Source organism: Mauremys mutica, chromosome 2, assembly GCF_020497125.1.
Source record: "Mauremys mutica isolate MM-2020 ecotype Southern chromosome 2, ASM2049712v1, whole genome shotgun sequence".
Taxonomy (NCBI): domain Eukaryota; kingdom Metazoa; phylum Chordata; order Testudines; family Geoemydidae; genus Mauremys; species Mauremys mutica.
In genome coordinates this window covers 18,935,754-18,962,745 of record NC_059073.1, presented here as the reverse complement: position 1 = coordinate 18,962,745, position 26,992 = coordinate 18,935,754, and the positions used below count along the sequence as shown (strand labels likewise).

The 26,992-nt window shown below is 41.6% G+C and overlaps 2 protein-coding genes across 2 annotated transcripts in view; one reads left to right on the top strand and one right to left on the bottom strand.

Moving 5' to 3' along the window:
- TG (thyroglobulin) overlaps positions 1-26,992 on the top strand; it is a 218,067-nt gene that overhangs the window by 135,036 nt on the left and 56,039 nt on the right. The gene's annotated exons all lie outside the window — the stretch shown is intronic.
- Positions 1,680-26,741, bottom strand: SLA (Src like adaptor). Its single transcript, XM_045007142.1, has 8 exons — positions 26,601-26,741; positions 21,558-21,651; positions 15,244-15,343; positions 11,486-11,572; positions 10,040-10,143; positions 8,210-8,341; positions 5,314-5,446; positions 1,680-4,041 (listed from the first exon to the last, which is right to left on the bottom strand). The coding sequence occupies exons 2-8, from the start codon at positions 21,634-21,636 to the stop codon at positions 3,822-3,824; spliced, it is 855 nt and encodes a 284-aa protein (XP_044863077.1). The 5' UTR covers positions 21,637-21,651; positions 26,601-26,741; the 3' UTR covers positions 1,680-3,821.

The following is a 26,992-nucleotide window of genomic DNA, read 5'->3' as shown; positions in this document are numbered from 1 at the left end:
TTAGACTACAGAGCTGATCTGCCAAACATCCGGCCTCTTTGAAGGATCCATCGTACTTGAGGTATGTTGCCAGTTCCATGACAGATTCACATTCTAATTTTCACTTTTTAAAAAAAGTCAGTTTCTAGTCTTCGTGGTTGCGACAGTAACTTGCTGACAGGGATTGCATGTTCCACTGTTTCACACAGCAAAAGAAGTGTCCCCATTCATCTCAACTTGAAGTTAACTCTTAAAACTAACAATGATGATGTAAAGGTGCAGTTGATTTGCACGTACAATTTCTGCACTATTTCCATACAAAATGAATAATTGAATTTGCAATTGGCCAAGTGAACAAAGGGCAGAAATAGCACTGGTCCTAACAGTGCATTGATTTTTTTTTCATTTAGTGAGTTCAACTATGACTTGACTCATACCTCTCCAAGTTACCTCATTTTGAAGAATGTTACTTATTTTAGTCCCGAAGTTCAACATCAATATTGTGTTCTCTCACTTTTTTGGGGGGTGGGGGTGAAAATAAGTTATGCCAGAAGTAAAGAACCATGAAACTAAGTTTCTAGGAAGAGTTATTTTCATTAAATGAATAAATCCCTTTAAGCATTTTAACTTTCCAGTGTGAATCATTTTTGTTCCCCTCATTATGGTCTTTGTCACATATTGAATCCCACATTTTGATCTTGGCATGTTGGGAGGTATGACATAACCAAGGCCTTGTCTATGCTGAAAGTCGCACCCGAGAGAGCACAGGGAATATGTGTGTCTGCTCTGTAACAGATTTAACAAATTCATTTAAAAACTGATTTAGTTAAACCAGTGCAAAACTCTGCGAGGGCTCTGTTTTATTTAAACCTGACTAATATCCATTTAGCTTAATGAGGTAAGGAATTGAGTTAAGAAATTGATATGACCAAGATTTAAATCAAAATAAGAGTCTCGATGGAACCTTTTATCTTTATCTTTTATTGGACTAATTTTTATTGGACAATCTTGTCTTTCTCACCAATAGAAGTTCGTCCAATAAAAGATATTACTTCACCCACCTTGTCTCTCTAATATCCTGGGACCAACATGGCTACAACTAGGGTTACCAGAGAGCAACTGTGAAAAAATGGGACAGGGGGTGGGGGGTAATAGGCTCCTATATAAGAAAAAGTCCCAAAAAACGGGACTGTCCTTTTAAAAATGGGACATCTGGTCACCCTAGCTACAACTACGCTGCATGCAATAACTAAGTCAGTGAATATCCACCTTTCGTTAAACCAGTGGAACTTTGATAGAGACAAGGGACTTTTGGTGAGACATATGCACTAAAGTCACTTTGGAACTGGGACTTACGCGCCACGGTAAAGTTTTACACAAGGCCTAACTAAAAGTATAGTTATCCTCCCTCTTTGTGCAAAACCCTGACTGTTATCAGTGAGAGATCTGCTGTGAATGGAGGGTGGTGTCTGATCCTAACTTTGTAGTACCAGCCATCAAACCGTAATTAAAAATGTAATTTGTCCCTCTCGTTAGAATGAGTTTGACTGCTCACTACTGTACTGTAAATATTAAAATATTTTCTTGAAATATTCATACACAAAGAGGGGTGTGTGCTAGTAAGCTAAAAGTGTGTGTTGACATGCCTATATGCTAAAGAACCCTCAGGTTACCATAGACAACAAACTTAACATTGAATAGCGATTACAGATTATTTTAATGGGGAATAAATACAAAGACGTGCTTTAGAAAATGGTAATGCTTCACATATATGTTTCATTGATTAAGAGCTAGACCCTTTAGTAGCAATATATTAGAGTGTACAAACATCTAGAGTTCCTGAGTCTATTTTGTTTTGTGGTGGTCGCTATCTGTAAGTAAGTTACATTCATGTTTTAAAGTTCCCAAATGTTTTTAATCAGACGATGGACTGTTTACATAGATCATTGTGAACTTTTATCACTAGTGTAGATGATCTGTTACAGGATCTAAAAAGTACAGACATACAGAGATTGTGCTAAGAGACAAGTACAGAAGATATCCATAAAGGACCCAGTTCTCCAGGGCTCCCTACCTTGGATAGTCATTTAGATCTGTGCAGAGTGGCTGTGTTAAAGTCAGAATTCTCAATTCATGTATATGGGTGGTACAGTTTTATTCCTACAGGTGTAAATGACTCCCTGAAGCTGAAGGCACTGGAGAATCAGGGTTCAAAGGGCCAAACTGTGATCTCATTTACAGACATACAAAAAAAACACACGTGCATCAGAAGATACCCTAGTCCATGATGGTTCAATCTATTGGTCACTAGATGGCTTTAGGTAATATCTGATTGCAGCTGTTCCCAAACTGTGGGTTGTGACCCCAAATGGGGTTGTGCCATCAGCCGATGGGGTCACGGCCATCCCTACCATGCGGAAGACTCCATTTTGGTCCACACAGCATGACCTCACATGTACAGTGTGTGTGAGGTCACAATGGATGGAGAATGTTATTTTGCTCAACTAAATGGCATCCTCTGCACAGAGTGACTTCGCATGCACCATACATATGAGGTCCCAGTGTGCTGAGGATGCAATTTTGCAGAGCAAAATGGTATCCTCTCTGTGGTGTGACCTCACATATGGTCTGAGGTCTTCAAAATGGTTTCCTCCATGCTGTCTGGGGTCCTGGCAGGAAATACTTCATTAAAATGGGATCATGCAGTTAAAAAGTTTGAGAACCCCTCTCTTATTTCTGTTTCATGTATCTTTTCAGAAAAGATGTTCAGAACAAAAACTCTTGTACCTGTTGCTGCTAAACTATTCTATAGTTTAGAAATAAAAAGCATTTAATATAAATATTATACATAAATATATGTAGCCTTCAAGAAATTAAGTTGAAATCTGAGCAGTTTCACACAAATTTCAGACATACTGCAACTCACTATGACTGTAGGACTTAATCTGAGCATATTTTAAATTTCACTTTAAAACCTTTGCTTCCTGGGGTATATTACTAGATTGTGCCTGAGCAGCTGAATTCTACTCCGTTACACCCATGTATCCACTTTGAAGCCATTTAGCTCACTGAGAAGAACTCCAACATTGCTCTGTCTTGTGATTTCACTTGGCATTGCCAGCAGCTGGGTTAAACCATTGTGAAGAGCAGGTTTGTTATATTTTTCCCAAGAAGATGAAATTCAGTCTAGATTCAGTGTCACCAAAGCAGTTCTTGGAAGCTAGATACCAACTGCGTTTTAATTGTCTTTGGGGAGCCAGTGAGTTCCTGATTTCTCTGCAGCAGAGATGGAAATAACTTTGCATCCAGAAGAGAATAGCCTTATTGCTGAGAGTCTTCTAATGACGCAGAAAAGGCGATGAACAGCAAACCCATCCTTTTCTAGTAACACTGTGTGATATTCACTCTTGAGGATGGTGCCAACATAAGGCCTAGAATGAAGGCTCAAGTGAGTCTTCAGTGGTGCCTAAACCTTGTTCTGGCCCTTGGCGCAGTGGTGATTTCACCTTTTGTTGAGTAGTCATTTGCTTTGCTTTATCATTTTTTAGTTAGAGTTCCTCTCTCAACTTAAATTATAACCTGTGCTTGAGCAAATTAAAGGTGCAGTGTTATATTTATGTACACAGTAGCTGAAATGGTTGGTTTTTTTTTAAAGTATCTGGTTAACATTCAAAATACATACGAACACAAAACCAGCATTAATTTTGGCTTCATTTCCTTCAATCTCCTCTTTGATCGCCCGCTGGTATGCTTGTGTTTTTCAGCTGTGGTAGGATTGCCTGGTGATCATGGTTTGCTCTTACATCTCAGTTCTTTTTCTGTGGACTGCATCTGTCTCAGGTTCATTCTTCATAATATGTAGTTGGCAAATGGAGGGTACTCTTGCGTTTGCTTCCAGTGTATATGAGAGACTGGCTTTTTTTCTTTCTGCTATTCAGAAAAGAAGAGTTGTCCTCCCCTGCTAGGGAGATGTAAGAGGCGATACTTTCCCTGAGGCCATAGCTGAGACAGGAATCGTCCATGGCCAGTGTGTTTTCTGGTTCTTCGTTACTTATCTGGAGCCTTAAAAAAAAAAAAGTTATGTTTAATGTTTCAGATACGTTTACCAGACTTACTAGTTTGTTAGTGCTACATGGTTGCATAAAAGAAACAACTCCTGGCTCATAGCTGATTGTGATCAATTCTGTGTCTCATCTGTTTCCTTAAACGTCCCTCATCACAGTAATATCTGAGCAACTTTGATGTATTTAAAATACAGAAAAAAAGAACGAACGTCTCTCTTTCTTCCCAGCTTGTAGAAGGAATTGCTTGAGTAGTGTATGGGTTTTGTCTGTGAGAGCAAGTGAATTAAGTTGTTTTGATGAGAGGAGGGGGCTGCATAGCTTATTGAGAGAAGCTTAAATTGAAGAAATGAGTTGAGCATGTATTTCTGAAATTGATTATTTCTGTTTGGTCATTCTTATTTCTTGTGGGAGTAGTTTCCTCTGTTCAAGCCCAGCTCCATGCTTTCATGAGCCCCTCCCACACTGGCTGACAGTGTCACAGGTTAGGTGGAAAGTAACTGTCTTGGTAGGGTCTAGTTGTGGAGGAAGGGGTGATCTCTCAGGTGGCTAGATCTAGCTACAGGCAGCTAGAGTTGTAGGAAAGAGATCTCTACAGAGCATGCATAGAGACGTGTTCTATGCTGAAAGGCTTGTTTTTTCTCTGATAGCACCTACCTGAGCCTCTGGTGTGATACCAAACTATCTCCCTCCTGAAACCTGACCCTCTTTCTCCAGTTCCACTTATGGTTCTACAAATCCCATGGAGGGCTTTGAATATCATGACAGAGACCTTCAACTGGGCTCTGTATTAAATTAGGAGCCAGTGCAGAGAGCTGAACTCTGGGATAATGTGTTCATGGTGGCCTGTGTTGCTGCAATTTGGGCAAGCTGAAGCTTTTTCAGATTGTGTGCATTCATTCTTAGATATAGTAGGCCAGATTCTCAGCCGGTGTAATCTGTGTGTGTATATCTTTATTGGGGGAATATCCTTGGCAGACTTCATTGTCAACCACGTTACCCATCGCAGCCCTATCTCTGCCTGTAAGAACCTGTGGAGGTAGTTAAATGCACCAAAATTTGCATAAGTGAACACTTAGACTGAAATGTTCAGTCACTTGAGAGATTTGAATGCCCAATTCCCCTGTTACAAAGCCCTCAGTGGCTTGGGAAATTTCAGCTTTGACCTCAGCAGAAGTGAATAGCTTCTTATTATTTTCTGTAATTGCAAGTATATATTTAACATGTTGAAAATAAGCATGTAAACTCAGATGCTGTATGGAAGATGTGGTACCTGTGAATGTTTTTCCAGTTGAAGTTTTTGTTCCTCATCACCACAGGCGGTTCTTGGTTCCTCACGGCATTGTTGTTAGTGCACTGAGCAAGGCAGGGTGTTGTAAGGACACAGCACAGACCATCAGGTACCTCTGAATGAAGAAACCAATACAGGATGAGTTACCCATTATTGCACAATAGCGTCTCATTGTCCAGCACCAATGTTTTCTCCACTAAACGTTCTTGGAGATGAGTGTGTGGTAAGTAGGATAGTCATTTAGATGCTGGATACTGTGGCATGCAATTGTCGAATTGCATTATGGCATACGGTGTTAGGTGGTTTTGTTCTTTGTTACTAGGCTTTTTATTGTAAGATGCTGGTACTTATGTTTGGGCCTAATTGCTTACCACGGTTTTTACATTGCTATAACTCCAGTGTAACTGCTGAGGGCATCAGACTTTCTAGAGCTAACCACACTCTTTCTGGTAATGATAACACCCCTGAGCATAAGGCCATACAAGGCCTGTGCACAACATATCTCCCACCTAAGCCCCATTTTGAGAATAGTTGAACCTTGTGCTAGCTTTGGGCTCAGGGTGAATATCAGCCATAGTGAGTAAAAAACAGACCTATTTGTGGCAATGATGGTATGCAGCTAAGTTCCCTGTAAGCTGTATGGCCATGCAGCAGGCTATCAAGGGCCACACAGCAGGGAGAGGTGCCTCTCTCCCAGCCCAGCCCAGACCCATCGGAGCTGCTGGGGAGATGAACCCCTGCCCTGGCTCAGCCCAGGCCTGCCGGAGCTGTTGCAGCTCAGGAGAGGTGCTGGGGGGAGTCCTCTTTCCCTGCTGCAGCCCTAGAGCTGCCTGCACACCAAATCCCTCATACCTGGCCTCACGTTGCAAGTTGATAACTATGCCATGTTATTGAGAAGCTTAGTTCTATTCCTAATTAGGTTCCTATTTGGATGAGCACATCCAGGATTCTAACACAGTTTAAACGTGTATAATGAGGCTTTTGATTTAGTTATATTGTTAAAGCGTTGGTATTCCGAAGCACCCTGTATCACATAGCTTGTTGAGGTGATGTAGAAGAATGTGGACTCTGACTGGGTATATCAGACAAAAGAGGGGTGTTAATTTGGAGAAATAGAGCCGGATTTTGCACTGCCTTGCCTCTTGCATAGTCACTTAGTGAGGTATTTGCATGGCATTCATTACTTTACACCTCATCATCGTTAATGTATATATCCTCCCAAAGCCCTTGTGGGAAGAGAAGGGAAGGACTATTATCCCCCTTTCACAGGTGGGCAGCTGAGGTATAGAGAGACTGACTTCCCCAGTGTCACACAGAAAATGTGTGATAGAGCAGGGATTTGAACCTTGGTCTCCCTTGCCCTAGGCCAGTGCACTAACCACTGGGGCACAACATGGGTGTAAAATGCCCCTATTCTGACTAAATAGTACTTCCACCTACTCTGCTCTCACTCTGCACTGCTGCTGTACCTGACTATGCAAAAGACAAAGCGGCAGACAGTCAGATCCATCATGTGTAACTTACCCAACCAAAGCATCAACACATGTTCACCACTAGGAACACTTGTAAAATATTCCATTGTACAAAGTAGAGCTGCCCCTTGACTGCTCTAACCTGTGTTAATGAATAGCACTATGTAATTGGTAAATTCTGGGGTTTTTTTCCCATACACTTATTTCACTATCAATTTTGCATATTCTCAGAGAGGGGAAAGTCATTCAGAGATAAAATGTTGATCATTGTCATCCAGATGTGGATTATAAAGTTTCAGATTCTCATGTCCTTTGTCTACAGAAATACTTTAAAAAATAAAATAGGGAAAAATCAACTAACTGAAACATTTCAAAAAAGAGACTAGTATCCTGTCAAATTTATTACTGCTTCTTTCCACAAGCTGGTCTAAAAAACTCCTTTTATCATATTACTACATCAACATACAAGTCATTAAACAGAACATTTTCCTTCCTTATTTAAAAGTAGGCTTTTTGGCCTACACACAGTATTTCAATTTGGCCAGCATTATGCAAATATTGTGGCTTCTCACCTTTTAAACGATTTCATTGTTGTTATTAATTGAAAGACTAGAACCATTTATTCTTCACAAGTATGGTGTGATTAGTTTATTCCAAACCTCCTTCCTCTTTCATTTTAAACCTTTCTGGTTTTCATATGATGTCACTGCAGCACTTACTTAACTGTGGTATTTGATATAAGACTACTGTCTGATCTGAGTTGTACAGACATAAATCTGGAGTAACTCCATTAAAACCAATGATGTCTGGACTGACATCAGTATAACTGAGATCAGAATTTAGTCCATAATGTTACATAAACTTTGAGGTCTTATGCCATATTTGCTCTGAGCTGCACTAATATAAATCCAGAACTAAGCAGCTAAGGCAATAGTAGAGTAACTGGCTAATTTTCCCAGCACGCACTGATACAAACAAGGTTGTGTGGTATGGTAGGTGTGAACAAGCTAATACAGCTGGCACATCATTCCAGGGGGAAAATGCTGTTGTGACGCTACATTGAACAATGTTAGCTGTAACCATATCAGAGGCTGGTGTCATTTAACATGGCTTTGTCTATCTGTACTGCCTGTACTCAGCTGAGCTGAAGTCTTTCTTTCTGCTGGATTAATAGTGGAGGAATGCCGGGGGAGATATGGATGGGGGGGCGGGCAGTGAAGTAAAAAAAATACAGTGGGCAGAAGCCAAATTTCTCTATCATTAATTATTATTTATTTTGTACTACAGTAACACCTAAGATCCTGAGTCATGTCCCAGGATCCCCCTGTGCCATGCACTGCATGATATTTTACAATTGCTGGTGAAACATATTGTGTTCCTACAGTTACAAGTCTCAAGGGACTTACCTGAATAGTGATTCACAAGGTCCTCAAGGCACTGAAATGTTTGCCGTGGAGAGATGTAATACCAGTTATTCGGCAAGCGGAAGATCCTGTAATGTTTCACTTGCCTGTGCCGGACTGACAATGAATATAATCCTGCAGAAACAGGAGAACCAAATGACATTAAGTAGTCACAATCCAAGGAAAACAAAGGTGCATTTCACAGACCTCTATGGCTGCTGACTAAAGTCAGACCAGCTCTGAAATGTGGTGCCACAGTAACAGGTGTGCCCTCGAATAATCTGAAAAAGCGAAATGACCTTTCTGATTTAAAGATCTCAAAATAGAGACAGATAGAGCAGAGGATTGGTGATTATAGCCTTAAATCCCTAAGGCTGAGTTCTTCTAAAGCGCCAACAATTTTTTCTTGAAGCTTGTTGGTAGGATTTTCAAAAGGGCCCAAAGGGGTTAGATTCTAGGCACTTAGATTCCTTGGGAACTTTTGAAAATCCCCACCTGTTTTTTTTTTTTAATTTCTTCCCCTTGCTGTCTTTCCATGGAGCTCTGAGGGTCTTTTCCCATTTAATTCTGCACCCTGCAATTTTTGGAAGCCCCATATCGGAGCCATGTGGGCAGGACTACTATAGTCACTCCCTTTGAAACCCATTAATATAATTCCTTAACAGGCCAAAGGGGGCCCTATTCCATTCATGTTCTTATACTGTGCTCATCATCCTGCCCCTAGCAAAGTTAAAAATATGCAAGGTGACTCAGTAACCTTTGTTCACTGTCCTTCCCTCTGGGTGTGAAACTTCCATGTGTTTGTAAAATGAATGCGCTTTATGTTCTTATCTAACTTATAAGTGAGCTACTCATTTGTGAGGAGGGAAGGGACCAAATGTTAGGAAGGAAGAGTACACTCATTAGAAATGAAGCTGGCAATTGCTGTGAGGCAATTTAAATTCAGGCTGGATGAAAAATTTCCGAAGAGAGTGTTTTGTTTTGTCAAAAACCTAATTTACTGTCAAATTTTTTCACAAAGAGTCTGCTTTCTGAGGAAAAACTCTGATGGTTTGTCAAAAACACACACACAAAAACTGAAAAATTGTGTCCCCAGCCAGATAATATCTCCCATGAAATACTATGGTCAGGGATGCCATCATGTATTGCTCAACAAGAGAGGAGACCATTGTGCATCATGGGAGATGTAGACCAGCCAGGGAGCTGAGCCTACAGAAGAGAATGAGAGTATGAGATACCCACATAACTCCCCTGAGGCACCACCCAAATCAATGTTTTTTGGATTTTGGCTGAAATGTTTTAGGTTTTTTATTTTTTTTACAAAAAATTAAAATTTTCCTTAGGGGAGGAGCCCATTTTCTGACCAGCCAGTCTGGTGGTGGAAGGATGATCAAGAAATTTCAAGTGAAGAAAATTTCAAGTGTTTAATTTAAAACAAAACAACCACACAACTAAATAGGAAATGCGTTTAGTTACCCTTTTACCCATCCTTTGGGTCTACCTCTCTGTTTGAAATGCCTTGCGATCTTGGGGCATTTGGGGTGCTACCACTCAAATAAACAATGTTTAAATAATGTTTTGTATGTGCTAGTGATTAGGGAACTTTTAAAAGCCATGGTTTTCCATGTTTCCAGCACTGCTTGTTATGTAGGTGATTGTTGAAGATGTTGCACTGTGCAATATGTTATTTTTTTATTACATATGGTTTAGAATTCTGGACTGATGTGTGTGAAGTGAAAAGGCAGAGAATTAAGAGCTTTGGAAAGCCCAGTTGAAAGGAGATGCCGCAGTCTGAGATTCGGGGTGTGGGGGGGAAATGTTATGTTTTCTCACCTTTCCTAGTTTCACTCTCTCTAACCATGAAGGAGCCAACCTTGGTGTCGGGAAGCTGTAGAAGTTCCTCTGCTTTTTCTCTTCCCAGCCCTTCAAATAACCAGCTGTGAAACAGGAAAAGAAGTTCTAGAATGACATGGGTGAGAAAGAGAGCAGCGTGTGGCCCTTAAAGTGCAGGACTAGCTAGAAAAGGACTGTAAAAATGACACTGTAACCTTCTTAACTATTCCCAGGATTATTTCCTCAGTTTATGGGGCAAATCTTGCTCTTCTCGCTCATGCAAGTAATTTCATTAAGAATGGCCCTATAAGAGAGGGCAAAACCCTTCAAGCTCAATTAATTTGAAACACTAACATTTACTAGAGTTAAAAAAAGTCACCGAGTTTAAATAACTAAACCTTTTCTTGTTGTGAGTCATTATCCACATCTATTAATCCAGGGACAAAGGTGTAATTATTCTGCATATGCTAGGCCAGATTCTGATCTCACTTTACTCTGGTTTTACACAAATCTAATTCAATGGGCTTTACCGGTGGGAAAGTAGAACCAAGCATGCTGATTTTCTCAACCACGTACTGTCAGGTATCTGATACCTTCAGTAGGAGGCTTAGGCATATGCTTAGCTATAAGCAAGGGCTAATTCCCATTGAAGTCAATAGACTTTAAGGACATGCCTAAAGTTAAGCAGGTAAAATGCTTTGCTGAATAGTGACAGACTTAAGCAGATGCTTTAATGGATTTCCTCAGATGGAGCTGACGGCACTAACCAACCTCTGAACCCTCAGTATCTATTCTAATGTGCAGGGATTCCATTCTTGAATGATCTCATTTGCCTTTTGAAGTTCCTCTTTTGTTCTAGTTGGTCTGTTTTTCATACAAACTCCAGTTTTGTCTCAGACTGAGTTTTCCCTCATTGGGGGAGGGATTCACCCCTGTGCAGAAGAACAGCCCAGGGACCCACTCAAGCCACCACATTGTCTTAATTGAGATTTAAATAGTGCATAGGCCTTGTGCATACCAGTGAATTTCACCCCAGTTCTTATAAGTTGGATCTTTTTATCAGTGTCTTAAAACTAGAGATGGGCCCAGAGCTCACAACTTGGACCCAGAAGTGAATGAGAAGTTTCTCAAAGTTTCTGGGTGTTTGGAACTGGAGTTTTGCTTTGATAAAAACAGCTGCTAAATTTAGATCTGGATTGAAATATCCCCAAAGTTCAAAAGAATTCAGATGTAGATATTTAATTCAGGTCATCTCTGCCTGACTTAGATTTTTCTAGCAGGCTGCTGCTGCTGGTGGTGGTGCTACTGGTTGTAATTATATTATTTGGATTATGATAGTACTTAGGGCCTCTAATTAAGGATGAAAAGTTGATCCTATAAACTATGGTATGTGTGAAATAACAGCACCTGTAGTTTTGGAATGCTGTGGAGAAAGCATGTACTCACCCATGGTAAACTTTTGCTACGCATTTTCCTGGAATATAGTTTTCTCGACCGGTAGTGAGGGAATGGACTCTCCACCAACCTCCTTCACTGTCAGAGCAAGAAGATGAGTATGGTCAAATGCGTTTGGGGAGCCTGCCTTCATTTTAAAAACATACTAAGGCAGAAAATGGGCTAACATGCAGTATTTGTTAACTAATCTGAGTATTCAGAAACACACGCATAGATCTACGTTTCTTTTGTTTACATTATTTCATCTTCTAAATCTCACTGTTTGCTACATTATTGTTTAAATGGTCCACAGAAATAAACTAAATATTAAACAATAAATTTGTTCCATTTGCTGCTTAAGTAGTGAGACCTATTTCTGTAGTCAAGAATAAATTTCTGATATTGAACATCTTTATTATAGCTAGAAACAGCGCATTAGTAAAGTCTAGTTGGAGATTAGATTTACAGTGTAAAACAGGGGTATGGAACCTATGGCACGTGTGCCAAAGGTGGCACGTGAGCTGATTGTCATTGGCACTCACACTGCCCGGGTCCTGGCCACTGGTTCGGGGAGCTCTGCATTTTAATTTAATTTTAAATGAAGCTTCTTAAACATTTTAAAAACCTTATTTACTTTACATACAACAATAGTTTAGTTATATATTATAGACTTATAGAAAGAGACCTTCTAAAAACATTCAAATGTATTACTGGCATGCAAAACCTTAAATTAGAGTGAATAAATGAAGACTCGGCACACCGCTTCTGAAAGGTTGCCGACCCCTGGTCTAATAGAACTGATTTACAGCTCATTGTTGTCAATGGGAATCTTTTCATTTACTTCAATGAACTGCAGATCAGGCACTAATGCATAGGACGGCCTGGTGGCTGAAGCATAGAACTGGGAATCAAGACACCTAGGTTCTTTTCCTGGCTCTTCATCAAACTTTATTTCCGACGTTGGGCAAATCACTTAGGCCAGGTCTACACTACCAACCTATATCAGTATAACTATGTCACTCAGGGGTGTGAAAAATTCACACCCCTGAGCGATGTAGTTATACCAACCTATTTCGCCGTGTCAACAGCTCTATGTTGGTGGGAGACGTCTCCCATTGACATAGCTATTGCTTCTCAGGGAGGTAGATTAACTACGATGACAGGAGAAGCTCTCCCGTCAGCGTACAGCATGTTCACTAAGTGCTACTGCGTGTGCGAAATCTGTGGGATTTCCTGTTTCCATTTGAGGTAAAACATACATGAGAATAACTTTGCTGATGGTATTTTCACATATTCTCTTAAGAATAATTAAAAGATACCCCCTCAGTCTCAAAATCTTACCCAGAAAAAAAGTCTCCGAGTAAAGACTCCTATTTCTTCTTTTATCCAAACTAGGACCTCCACCCTGAGTTAACCCTGCCCCTCATGAATGAAGTCCAGGGAGTGAGCAGACTGTGAGGGACCCTAAGAGGTTGGGGCACTTTTCCAACTTGACCCCAGCTTGGTCTTGATGAGCCAGTTCTGTCCCTGGGGGAATTCTGCCTGGAACCTTCTCACCCAATCCAAGGAAGGTAGTTTCTAGCAGTCAGTTATTTTGCTTTCTTTTCTTTTGCTCTTTTTTTTTCCAGTCTCCTCAACAAACAAATCTCTCCCACACCCCCCGATAAGTTCCTCAACCCAAAGTTCCTGGCTCTTACCTCAGAGCCTTTTGATAATAGGATTTCTCGCAGTCTCCTTTCTGTCCATTTTTGTTTCTGGGAGCAGTTCCTCCCTGCAATAGCTCCAGCCTCTGGGAGGTGTGGCAGTGCCCTCCCTCCATTTCCTGCTCCTCCTTTGATGAGGATCTGCCAGTTAAGCTGGAGGTCTTTTCCCAAGTGCAGTGGGCAAGGCTAGCCAGCCAGCCAGTAAGTCAATTGCTGGCCTCTGACCTCCCTTGAATGGTATTCCTTATATCTTCACAGGGGCCAATCTGGCACTGCTTACCTAACACTGTTAACCATCTCCAGGTACTAGTGATCATTATAGGTAATCTGTTCTGAGTAGATTCTGTGTTTTGTGTTGCTGCCCTGACTCATGCAGATGATTACCAGCAATGTTTTGAGTCCCAAGTGAGTGTGGTGATTTCAGCATTATTCCTTGTGATCTGTCTCTCCTTTAATAGTTTGAATAAAAGGCTTCGAAAAATAACATAACAGGAGCAATGTGTGCAGCATAGAAGGGTTGAGTTTGACGTGGCAGCTCTCCTATCACTGCTGCTCTAACCAACCTAGCATATCTCCTTTTCTTTGTCAGAGTGGTGTGTTTCTCGAGTGACCTGAGAAAGACTGTACCTCCTGCTAGTATATGCATACCCAGAGCTCCCATTAACATCCACACATACCCTAGTGGGGAGAACAGACCCTCTGTTTAGGAGAGTTGTGCCTATTTGCATAGAACATTGCAAGGTTTTTTTTCTGCACTATAGCTGAATCAAAACAGGAAGAGAACTTTCCATTTAATGCTTACTTCAGCACTTGTTGATCAGTACATAACAGACAAACATACAAACAAAAATATGTGCTACGCATATCTCATTTTCAGAGTTCCATATTAACAATTAGACTGTACTATATGGTATATGAAGCATATGTACAGTATATATATATGGGCAGGAACCTTAGCTGATCTAAATCAGCATAGCTATTTTGGGCTGGAATCTCCAGTCTGCTAAGACCATTTAGCACCATTTACACAATGGTGGAGAATTGCCCTGGCGTAGGGAAACATTCTAGCATCAGAAAGCTGGTGGAAGCTCTGCCACCTGCTATGCCAGGGTCCCTCCCCTGATATGCCCTTCTCCTTATGGGATATCTGGGGTAGTGGGGGAATGGTTGACAGAGCACCACGACTCAGATCTTCCACTGTTGTAAGGTCCTTTGTACCACTCATGAAAGTTAGAGGAGACTGGTTACTTCTCTAATTTTTGTCAGGACCAGGTGGACAAAGATCAAGGAGCCACAGCCAACTTCCTCTTGCTGCCACTCTCTACTACTTCCGAAACAGGGGCATAGCAGATCATCAGGGCTATTGACTTCAGTTTACTCCAGCTGAGGATCTAGCTCTGTATAATGTCTTTGTGTGTGGGACTAACTGTCTGTGTGTCTGTAATACACTAGAGAAGGGTCGGAATGGGACCTCCAAGTCTGCATCCCTCAGAACTCTGAGAAAGTGATCTGGATCCAGATCTGAAATTCATGGTTCAGGGTAATCTCTATCTGAGAGTCCAAACAGGAATATAAAGTCCAAAGACCCTCAACCTATGTGAAAGTTTTGGATAAGGATAAAGTATTTTTTTCCTTTCCAACTCAAAAATTGGTTCAGTTTGGTTAAGTGCTCAAATGCCTAGCCAAAGCTGAATCAGTCTCATGCAAGTAATCCCATTTTATATCATGCAGGATGAGTCCATGTTTTAAAACTGGGCCCTGTACATTGACTTGGCACCTGGAATTTCCTATCGCTCAATCCTGTGAGGTGCTGAGTGGCCCGAGTTACCAGTGGGAGTTAAGCACTCGCAGGATCGAGCCCTATGTGTGGCCTGAAAGGAGGTGCTCCATCTGGAACTGCACATTGAGCAATAAGCAACTTTCCCAGCAACAATAAGCCTTGAACACTCTCCTGTTCAATAGAAACAAAAACCACAGCATTCATCTAGCATCAAATGAATAAACCAGCAGCTGTTCCCTATCTCACATCAGCTGTATCGGGGGCTAATTTAAAAAGGAACAACTTACTCTGATATCACACGTAGTTTCTCTCCGGTGTGAAATATTGGCTGGCTTATATCCGGGGAGGGATAATCACAGAGGACAGCAAGGATATCGCTCTCCTGACCTAGGAAAAAGATGAAAATGTCATTTTTAAAGGATTATACAATTCATAGCTAGGGTGGATGTCTTCAGAAAGTCACCCTCAAAGCCTACTGGGCAACAGTGTAAATAGGAGCTAAATAGGAGCACCTGTAAGTTTGTAGATCTTTGTTATTTACTTCTAGTTAGCCAAAAGCTTCTGCAGACTGACCTTGTTTAATACTCACCATATGCAAAGAAGAGATTCAGTCTGAAAGTAGCAAAATGAATAAATATGCATAGTATTAGGAAATGGCCTCAGTTGAATAATACCATCATGCATGAATGGCTTAAATTACAATGTAAGTAATGCTGATGATCAGGTGCATTACATTAGATAAAGGCATCTTTCGTTGCGTTGTACGTCTTTACTGATATTTTCAAAGGTACAAAAATAGATTCCTCAAGTGTAGTAAGAGGGGGAACTTTTCATAAAATAATAGGAAACCAGAAAATCAATGTCTCCTTCCTATTATGTTTATGATTTCTTACTAGACTGGGTGACTAATGGGCTGCGCAGCGCTCCTACCCCCACACTGCAGCTGTCTTGGTGATGGAAGACAGAGGCTTTTTCATTTAAAAAAAAGGAAAAGTAAATTTGTGTGGTTTGCTCATTCACGTACAAACGTCGTTCTGAGAACTGAGGTCAGAAAGGAGGAAGTTTGGGAGGAACATCCTGCACCAGTCCGGAATTGCTCTGCAAGTAAAGCTGCAGGAACTGAAGTTACACTCTGCAAGTGTTCACATCTTCATAGGGCTGAACCCAAAATGTACCAAGCTTCTAAAACTCCCAAGGAGAGGCTGCTCAGGGCTTCCTAGGATCGAACTCTTAGTGGGGATCTTTCTGCATGCAGTGCAAATGTGGGGCTTGATGCGCTGGCTTCTTCCAGCATACCCCAGAGTGCAGGTTTCCCGAGAGGTGGAAATTCTGCGTGGAGGAAGGTTGTGACAGTGGAAGGCAACTGCAGCCCTTCCTCCACTGAGGGGTCTGGAGCCAGCCAGAAAAGCACTAATAGATGGGGAGAAAGCGGCCTGGTACATTGCGGCTTCCATTGGAACCCTGGTGGTAGTTTAAAATTGCTCTTCGGCAAAATAGCTGGCGAGGGTGATGGTGGTACAAACTCTACCTGCTCTCCACCCGGGCCATAGCAGCCTCTGCTGGATTGGCAGGGACAATTTGTGCCCATTTGCTGTAATGGGGATTGCCTCAAACCCAGTGTAAATGACAACTACTGACCATATTTTCAAACAATGTGATATGACAATATTCTTTATTGCAGGACGACAGAGTCAGCTCCCAGGCCTGATTGGCGCTTGCTGTCTCAGTTCAACTTAGCGTAGAAAGGGCTTACAAGAAACAAAGTGTATTACGGGAGTGGAGGAGAAAGGTCACAAGAGTGTGCGCTCGCACGCACACACACCTGCATGCACACAAATACTTCCTGCTAGGTCTGTTTCTTTCTAATTCCTCTTTAGAGCATTTTAAACCCACACAATGCGTTAATATCTGGGGCCAGCATCAGGAATGAAGGCCAGCGGGGAGTTGGGTTGGCAATACCACCCTTCAAATAATCCTTCATAATAATGATGATTGTTAATATTATTAATTAATAATTATTATTATTATTAATTAATAATATTAACGGAAGGCGAACCAAAAGTAGTGGGCTTTGAGGAGGAGGGAGTTTAAGGAGCTGAGAGAGGTTATTCTTATTCTTATTTTACTGAGGCTGATAGGTAGGGTACCTTGCTGGAACGAAAATAATTGAAAAAATGTAAAAAAAATCAATAATTTCTACATCAGTTTTGGATGGATGCTTGTTCTCACACCAGAGCCCGGGGAGAGATGATCTGTTTAGTGGATATATTTAGGGGGTGCTTCAGTGGAGGACAGATTGCCGTTCAATAAGAGTTTGGCCCTGTAAACCCTTATGCTTGGAGGTAGCCCTGTTAGGCAATTAGGAGCAGTAAGGTTTCTGAAGGATACCCTTAGGTTCTGCACAAGGATCCTTCTGCACAGGGGCTTGCAGAATCAAGCTCTGAAGGAGGAATGAATTGATCAACACATTGCATGTGTGTAAATGGTGTCAGCAGCTTCTCACTTGACCCGTGCCGGTGAGTTAAGTGGGGTGGGTTCCCCAGGATGTGCTCTTGGATCAACTCCCAGGTTTTAGCCTAGTGTGATACGCTTGATATATTGTGTAATTTTAAAAAGATACTAACAGCTGAATGGGTCTCAAATTACTTTTCTGTTATGCAACAGAAGTTCACAAATCCCGATGTCTGTGAAAGGCTGCCTTGTACGTTAGTCTTACTAGACCTGGCTTAGTGTACATAGTGCATAATGTAGAATCCTCTTTGGGAATGGCAGAGAAATAAATGCAAGGAGATAAATGATAGGGAAAAACACACTGAAAAATGCACACTGCTTCCCTGAACTACCAAAGCAAAGCGACAAGTGACAGTTCTAAATGAAATGGCATTTGCTTAAACTGGTCGCATTTTATGAAAGTATCTTAGCATCACATTTTAAAAGCATGAAGCTATTTATGCAAGGTTTAGTTTCCATATTGAGATATGTAGTGGAAAACTAACTGTTCTTATCAGCCCTTCTCGCTTGCTTACATGGTGGCTTGCATTCTGCTATGCATCAGTGGATGTGTTACTTTGTCTCTAGGCTGCAGGATCTGTAATTATTTGACACACATCTATCTTCTGTTTTTGTTTCAATTTTGCACATTAATTTGCTAGTTCTCAACTGGGAGGTGTGATCATAGCACCAGCTACATCCTTTAAAAGTGTCTGTGTTTACATTAGAGATGGTGCAAAATAACCTAATTTATCTGAACCCCCTCAGCTATCCCCCCTACTTCACGAACATTGGGGTTCCATTTAAAATGAAATCTGGATCCAAACCTTCCTGGGTTTTGGTTTTGCAAAACCAAAATCACTCTCAGGTTTGCCAGTGGCTAATTCAAATACCGGTACTTTAATGCAGGGACCACACAACCCAGGAGGTTTCTGAAACCCATCCTTTCTTTAGCAGCTTATTAGTTATATAAGACGTCTCTGAAATGGAACAGTCCAACAGTTACAAAGGAAAAATCTAAGAACGGTTATTTCCACTGAATCAGTATTTATGCCTGAATACATGGTGCGTGGTTGTTTTAGATACCTATATCCCCGAGGTGTCTTGTGAGGCATGAAGCTAAAGATGAACTACTTTAGGTTATGTCTATACTGTAGCTGGAAGCGAGCCTCCTAGGCCGGGTAAATGGTAATAAATGAAGATATACCAATCTCCTAGAACTGGAAGGGACCTTGAAAGGTCATTGAGTCCAGCCCCCTGCCTTCACTAGCAGGACCAGTTTTTGCCCCAGATCCCTAAGTGGCCCCCTCAAAGATTGAACTCACAACCCTGAGTTTAGCAGGCCAATGCTCAAACCACTGAGCTATCCTTATCAGGGCTCAAGGGAGTGCACTAGAAATAGTTGTCCGGATGTTGTGGCACCAGCTTTGGTTAGTCATGCAAGCTTGGATCCATCCGACCTCTTGGTTCTGAGCTTGGGTGGCTAGCCCAAGACTTGGCCAATTCTGCAACAGCCACACCGCTATTTTTAGCAGGCTAGCGCAAGCCCCACTAGCACAAGTATGTGGTCCCAGGCTGAGAGACTTATTTCCTGCTCAATAAGGACTAGCTTGTGACTTGGACTATGCACCCTTATTTGGAAGTAAGAGGGCATAATACCCGTAACACCCATGCATTGGCCACCTAGACACTGGGGCTACCTACACACCAGCTGATTCCCTTCCTGGAGTAAGTGGGCAGGAAGGGGCAAAGAATGGCAAAGCCCGGTCCCACACACAGTTGCCAACTTTCAGGTGGTAAATAAGCACCCGACTTTCACAATAAGCCCAAAATCAAGCTAATCCCATTTCAAAACAAGGCCAAAACAAGCCAATCCCTAAGCACGCCAACACTCTATGTGACTAGATCCCCCACGGCGTGCAGCCTGGGACTGTGGTGGGCCCACTGTGCACCCCTGGCTCTCTCCCCCCTTGCCCCTGCTTGCCCCTCCTGCTTGCCCCCCCTTGCCCCTGCTTGCCGGGAGCCAATTAAAAAAAAAAAAGCAACAAGCTACAAGCCAAAAACTAGTCAACAAGCAACTCACAAGCCAATTAAGCCAAAACCAAGCCAAATTTCTGCATTTTTTGTGGGTTTGGCATGTCTGGTCCTACGCCCTTGCTCTCTGGCTGGCACAGCTCAATTGGCAACATCCTGCTGGTATAGGCTGGCGGAAGCAAGGGAAGAATTGTGACTCAGAGGTGCCTGCTGGAGTAGTGCCACTTACGCAATACCCCTAGCTTAGTGCTGTGCTTAAAATACAAGAGCCTCTGTTGTTTGTGCATTGAGCAGCACTAAAATGGGGGTGGAGGGGAAATATAGGGGTATGACCTGAGTGCAGGTCTGAATGGGAGGGAAAACTAATGATCAGACAACAAAGGTTATCACTGCCGAACAGCTAGTCAGACTCAAAGTAACGGTCCACTTTGCCTTTCCTTCCTCTTCTATGTTCTTTCCTTTACCCTTCTGTTTCATTCCTTCAGTTTCAGCATCACCGGTGTCTTGTTGAAATGAGCCAGGATGAAACAATTTTTTCCAAACTATTTAAAATGTTATAAAATTGTGGAGCGAATCCTGAAACCCTTCCTCCATTAAAACACCGGCTGAGGGAGAAATTCAGAATTTGGCAATGTGAGTTTATTGTCTGAACGATGCTGGATTGGCAGCCATAGAGACTAGGGGCCTGGTTCAGTGCCTGTTTCAGTCAATGGGACGAATGCTGTTGACTTCCATGGGAACTGGATCAAGCCCTAAAGTCCTGGGTGTATCCACAGAGCAAGTACAGCATGATCAGCAACAATGCAAACTTCACCGCCCTACCCCTTCAGTGTTCCCCAATGGCAGCCCGAAGGGACCATGATTATGAGAGAAAGAATAGGTCAGTTTTCAAAGCCATTCAGTTCTTGCTTTCTGTTGGGAAGACCAACAAGGGCACTGAATGCAAGTTGGACAGCTCTGCAAAAAACTGGACTGAGACTGTCACCTCATTTCACACAGATCACGAACCCAGTCATCTGACAGTAACAACTTTCAGTAAGTATCAGTCTAAACTGGATTTGAACTGGGGGCTTTCCTCCTTATGCCATTATCAATCCCCGAGCTGCTCAGCTTCCCGAAACATCGATAATATAGAAGTGCTGGTTCTTGGCTCGTGCTAAAAATAGTGCTGGAGTTTCTGCCTCTCTTGGCCAGATTGGTCCCTTGCCCTGAGGAAGGGCTAGCACATAGTTGGGCCATCCTCGGAGAAGCCCTGGGAAGGAACTATGACTCAGAGTCATATTTGTTCCCCTAGTCTCCTCTTGCACCTGGGGGGGGAGTAATTTCCTGCATCCCTTTATAAGACTAGCTTACTTCCCTCTTGTGCCAGCTGGCCGGCACATTGTGGCATGTGAGCTCTGCCCATTCCTCACCTACTTTCTTGTGATGGGGAGTATTAATGCTATGAGTCTCTTCCCCCTCCCACCCGGACTCTCAATCCAGGCTGCATAGTGGGAGGCCTTGTACATTTTTTTATCCTGTGTGTCTACATAGGGCAAGCTGACAATTTACCCCCCACCCCACTTCCTTTGGTAGCTGCCGTCCTTGAAATGTGTCATTGCTTCATATAACTTTTAGCAGCATGGAAAGTTGCCTGCATATTAGTTTTGGTGCAAATGTTTGAAATGATCAGTGTGAGTGCAGAATGATTATTATTGGGGTTCCCAGACTGGGATTAAAACCAACAAAACCTGACCAAAGCAAAATGTGGGAATAGGTTTTATAAAAGATGCACAGGAATCACCCCAAATGTGCAATTTCTTGTTTACGGAGAAGATCTGGGCCTCCTGGATTGTGGGAAGCTCATCACAAAGAGTGCTGCTGAAGGGCAATTGTTTTTAAAACATTTAAAACAATATTTTAAAATATTTTTTTAAAATGACTCCTAAAGAATGAGTTCTAACTCGCCTAAAAGTAAACACCTTATACTGTCCACCTCTGGTCTTGCATAGCAAACTCAAGCATACTTTTTCATATGTCAGACAAATGAATAAAAATGCAATAACTTTTTTCCTCAAAGAAATTAAAAAGTGCTTACCAGTTTGGGGTGGCACGTTTATTTCTGCTGGGGCTCTTGTTGTTTTCATAGTATTTCCCATTGCTCTCTTTATTTTCATCAATGCACTTCAGAACTAAAACAAAGGAGACATAAAAAAGGACTCAGGATAGCACCCGCTGTGCCAATGCATAAAAATGACCCAATTTCAGACTCTCAGGTTCTATATAGTTGGCTTTTGAAAGCTGATGTTTTACATGCAGTTGAGTATCTATTTGCTAAACTCTCACCACTTTGGTGCTTTTATCAGGGGAATAGCAGAAAACCACAACTAGGGAAGTTGCTAAGAAGTACTGTACATAGCAAAAGTTTCCATTACCACTACCTTAGCATAATAGGAAGTCACAGCAAAACGGTGAATATAAACTCATGTATTTCTGAGTGTATGTACTTCTCAACATTTGGAGTTCTGAAGTGATGAAGCAATTGATTAGATTGACGTATCTGTTGTCAATGTCGGCTTTGATGTTTCATTGCCAAGTAGAGGCAGAGTTGTGTTGCCGTTTCCTTTTGACGCAGTTCTGGTTTTGCTGTAGGTGCTCAAAGAAATTTTTTTAAAAAAGAATGGCTCAAAATTTTTCTGATCCTGAAAGGTCCCATAGTAATATAGGAATTACCAAACTGGATGAGACCAGGGTCCATCTAGTCAGTATCTTGTCTTGTCAGAACAAAATGCTTAAGAGGAAGATGCATGAAACACTGCAGTGGGCAGCTGTGGAACTTGTTCCTTCTAAACTTAATATAGAAACTTCCTTTGTGACCTGGTACAAGAACCTATCTAGAACTGAATAGCATAGAACCACCATTAGTCAGAGGTTGGCTTATGTTATAGCCTAGTTTCACAGTCAGAATAGCTAAGCAATGCCTGGTTTAAAATAGCAACAAAACAAAATGTCCTGACACCATTACCTAAAATCAGATAATTTTTATCTCTTTCCGGCTGCTAGTCTGAGAAACTGACAGCATTGGCCCTCACGAAATCCTATAGCACAGTGCCTACTCTATTTACCATACAGTCTGTGAACTGTGCAGAAAAAGCTGATTTCATCTATCTTGTCTACATTAGGTATTTCAAAGACACCTTAAATCTTGGGGCCACAGTCTGCTGTCCATACTCACAATTGGCTAGAATTAGATAATCTCTCATTTTGACCAGAAATTCCACCCTGGTCCTGAGAGTCCTTCTCAGTGAACGTTTCATTGAAATTGACACATTTCCACTAAAAGTTTCAGTTTTGACAAGTCAGCATTTTCCAACAAAAAAAAAGTCAAAAAATTCCCAGAAAGCTCTATTCCTAAATCACTTAGACCCTAATGAAAATTTTACCCTAAAGCTTTAAATATATGAAACTTTTTAGTCTCATGACTCCCATTCACTTCAGTGGGAGTTACGTTGCTTAAACCCACGTTAAAATATGCAGAGTGTTCTTGAATGTTCATGTTTACAAATTTTGGAAATGAAAACTGTTCACTTGAGCTGTATGTAAGACTTTTGTGCATAGCGATGAATATCTCTCTTTGAATGTAACGTGCATGTTAGCAGAGCATACAGTTGCCTGAAACTAACAACATATGGACAGATTCTGCATCTTTCTTAGAATCGCAAAAATGTAGGACTGGAAGGGACCTTGCTAAGTCCTCTAGTCCAGTCCCCTGTACTGAGGCAAAACTTAGTTTGATTTAGCTGGGGATTGGTCCTGCTTTGAGCAGGGGGTTGGAGTAGATGACCTCCTGAGGTCCCTTCCAACCCTGATATTCTATGATTCTAAGTATTATGTAGACCATCCCTGACAGGGGTTTATTTAACCTGTTCTTAATAAACCTCCGAAGATGGAGATTTCATAGTCACCCTAGATAATTAACTACCAGGGCTTAACTACCCTTACAGTCAGAAAAATTTTCCTAATGTCTAACCTAAATCTCCCTTGCTTCAGTTTAAGCCCATTACTTCATGGCCTGTACTCAGTGGGTAAGGAGAACAATTTATCAACCTCTGTTTTATAACAACCTGTTACGTATTTGAAGACTGTTATCATATCCTCTCTTCTCCAGACTAAACAAACCCAATTTTCTCAGTCTTTCCTCGTCGGTCATGTTTCTAAACCTTTAATCATTTTTATTACTCTCCCCTGGACTCTCTCCAATATGTCCTCATCTTTCCTGAAATGTGATGCTCAGAACTGGACACAGTACTCCAGTTGAGGCCTTATCAGTGCTGAGTAGAGTGGAAGAATTACTTCTCATGTCTTGCTTACAACAGTCCTGCTAATACATCCCAGAATGATGTTCACTTTTTTTGCAGCAATATTACATTGTTGACTCTCATTTAGTTTGTCATCCACTATAACCGCCAGATCCTTTTGTGCAGTACTACTTCCAAGGCAGTCATTTCCCATTTTGTATTTGTGCAATTAATTATTCCTCCCTTAACATAGTACTTTCCATTTGTCCTAGTTGTCACATTATTCCGTGAGTAGCCCTTCTGAGATCAGTAGGACTACTCACATAGTCAGGTAACTGCTCAGTGAGGCTAAAGTTGGCAGAACCTGGCCTTTAGAAAACTAAAAAGTTCTGAATGTAACTTTTAGTCCATTCATGCAATTACAGCTAGGGTTTGTATGTCACCAGAGCTACTTTTTAAAATATATCTCAGTGACATTTTCCATGTTAAATTTCACTGCCACTAAAGAGAGTTGTTTAAAATAAATAAATAATTTGGGAAGTGAGTGAAAAGTTGCGATTCTTTCCCACAATTCACTTACCCAAAATGCAAAGAGCAGTTCTTGGGCTTCAGTGCATTTGGCACACAATATAGTTTGCCGTTATGCCGTTAGCCAGAGTAACGGCACATTTTGTGCACTTCAGGGCATGTTCCAAAGCTCGTCTTTCCTCCCAGGCATTTGAAAATGGGAAGGGAGCCGTTCGGGGGGACCTGTCTGTGTTTTCAAATTGCTCATGGATTGTACAACAGCTCTTAAGTTGTATTTTTAAGTAAGTTCAATGGAGTCCAGAGTATATGGGTATATGAGTATATGGGCCTTATGTAGTATTTCGTTTATCTAAATAAAGGGTGGCACACATGGTTCTTCAGTACATAAGTGGACTGTGCAGATAAGTAATGTGTACTTACATACAGTGCACTGCATCAAGATACAATAAACGAAGCTAATTTTCCTGAATTTTGCATATAACATGCACCACTAGAAGACAGGTGGAAAATTGCATAGCAACATATATTTTGGCCTTATGGATGAGCAGATTCTCTGTCATCTAACTAAATGCCTATGAAACTGTAGTTTAGCTGAAATTCACCCAAGAGTGGAGAGTCTACTCAAGGCATTATGTACCATGTAAACCCTGTGTAAGCTTGGTACGTGGGCAGAGCAAACGCACAGGGTTCCATCCCCTGTGTGCTATGTTGGCAGGTTTCTCTGTCCATCTCAAAATGGGTGGCACAGAGAGGCCTACTGGATGTAGGGAAAGGAGCAATTATAGAAGCTATGCTTACATGGTTCCAGTGGGCCAATATCCAGCATACAGAAGTGGATTGCTGGAGCTGCTATTTAGGAACAGGACTGGGAGGACCTCCTGGGTCATCAAGTCCAGTTCCCTGCTATTGTAGGCAACCGTGTCAGATAGTCCTGTTCAAACGCTTGTATTAAACTTATTTCAACCCATAGGCATGATAGCCACTGAGGTGCTGCATTGACACCACTTAGTCTGCCTGCAGGTCTAAGAGTGGCTTTCCCCACACAGAGACCAATTACTCAGGCTCTAATGAAAATTTGAATTTCACCGTAAGATCTGCATTTTCAGTCCCAACTCCGTAGCCAGCCTTACATCTGCAAATAATTGTAGCCACAATTGTCTGAAAGCACAATTTCAGGTTGCTTTGGCATTTTGCTTCTTGATTTCACCCACAGCTCAGGTATTGAAAGGGCTATGACCCCGACCCTGCAGTGAGTTCTTCATATGGGGCCAAACAGAGCACCTTGGACTTCAACGGGGCTCCATACAGGCCATATTGAGCTCATTGAAGGACTGGGGTCTTAGCGACCTAAATTGTAGGCCCAAATAATTGTGAGCACAGTTTTGTACCAAATATTTGCACCTGCAGAAATGGATTTAAATTTGGCTCAAAATGTATGTTCCATTCAGTTTTATCACGCACAATATCTATTTTTAAGACAATGTCATGTTGGGGTACTTCAGTTAGTGTTGCATATCTTAAACTAGTCTGCTTTCCCAGATCCAGACTAACACGGCTACTCCTCTGATACTCTGCTTTCCCAGAGATTGTTCAAAGATATATTCAGAATGCCCAAGAGATATTGCCCAAAGCAAGAACATGACTAATCCCGGTTCTCCAAGAAAGCTGCTTACAAACAAGCACATTTCAAATGAGGAATTCCATGGTTCATCATTTATAATATGCTGGGTGGTTTTTCTCCATTAACTGCTTATTAAACCCCTGCATTTGCAAAGAATTAATCATGGGAAGTGTATGGCTAAATCCCACATATCTTTGGGAAACACAGGGGAGTGCGTCACTTTTATTCAGCACACTCCTCATTCCCTAATGTATACATTTGAAACAACACATTTTACTAGTTTGCACAAATGGTGAAATCCAAATGCCACGCAAAACACAGAGAAATCTCACTGGTGAATCCCTGACAATTTGAGTTTAAAAAATGAACCTGCTGTTCTATCTGTGATGTTTCTCCTAGGTTATCCCATGTGAACGTTTGCTTCACCGCTGGCCGTCTGTCTCTCTCATTTGATTTTAAGATTTTTAGTAGAAATATATCATTCACGCTCATTTCACATTTACAAACACCAGCAAGGAGAGGGACTAGAGGATCCAATGGACCTTTTGCATCTCTCTTTGATGGATTTTTATATTTAAAGTCCAAATCCTGCACTGTTTACTGGGACAAAACTGCCTTTAGCTTGAATAAGAACTGGAAGGTTTGGCCCAGTATGCAGAGAATGCTAGCCTGAAAGCATCAGAGCAATGATTACCTTTAAATGCTGAGCATGGTATTCCACTTTGCAGGATGTTTCACGAAAGGAGCAGGTGTGATAGAGTTTTCATGTTGCTTGCAGTGTCTAGCTGATCAGGTCGAGGAGCAGCCAGCCAAATGAGAGTGTTGTGAACTTCACCCTATCATGTAGAACGGCATTTGCCAAACAGGCCACATACTTCCTCTGAGAGAAATAAGGAAGGCATGAAGTGTTTGCAACAGATGTGGTTCCTGTTACTATTCAAGGTCTCTGTGACACTTTTTCTCTGTGGGCTGTGGAAAACAGGGAGGTTTTGAATATTTAACACTAGGTTCTGACTGATCACATAAGAAAACGAGCAAAATAACCTGTATTTTATGCTAGTTATACATCAAGTGCTGTTCTTGTTT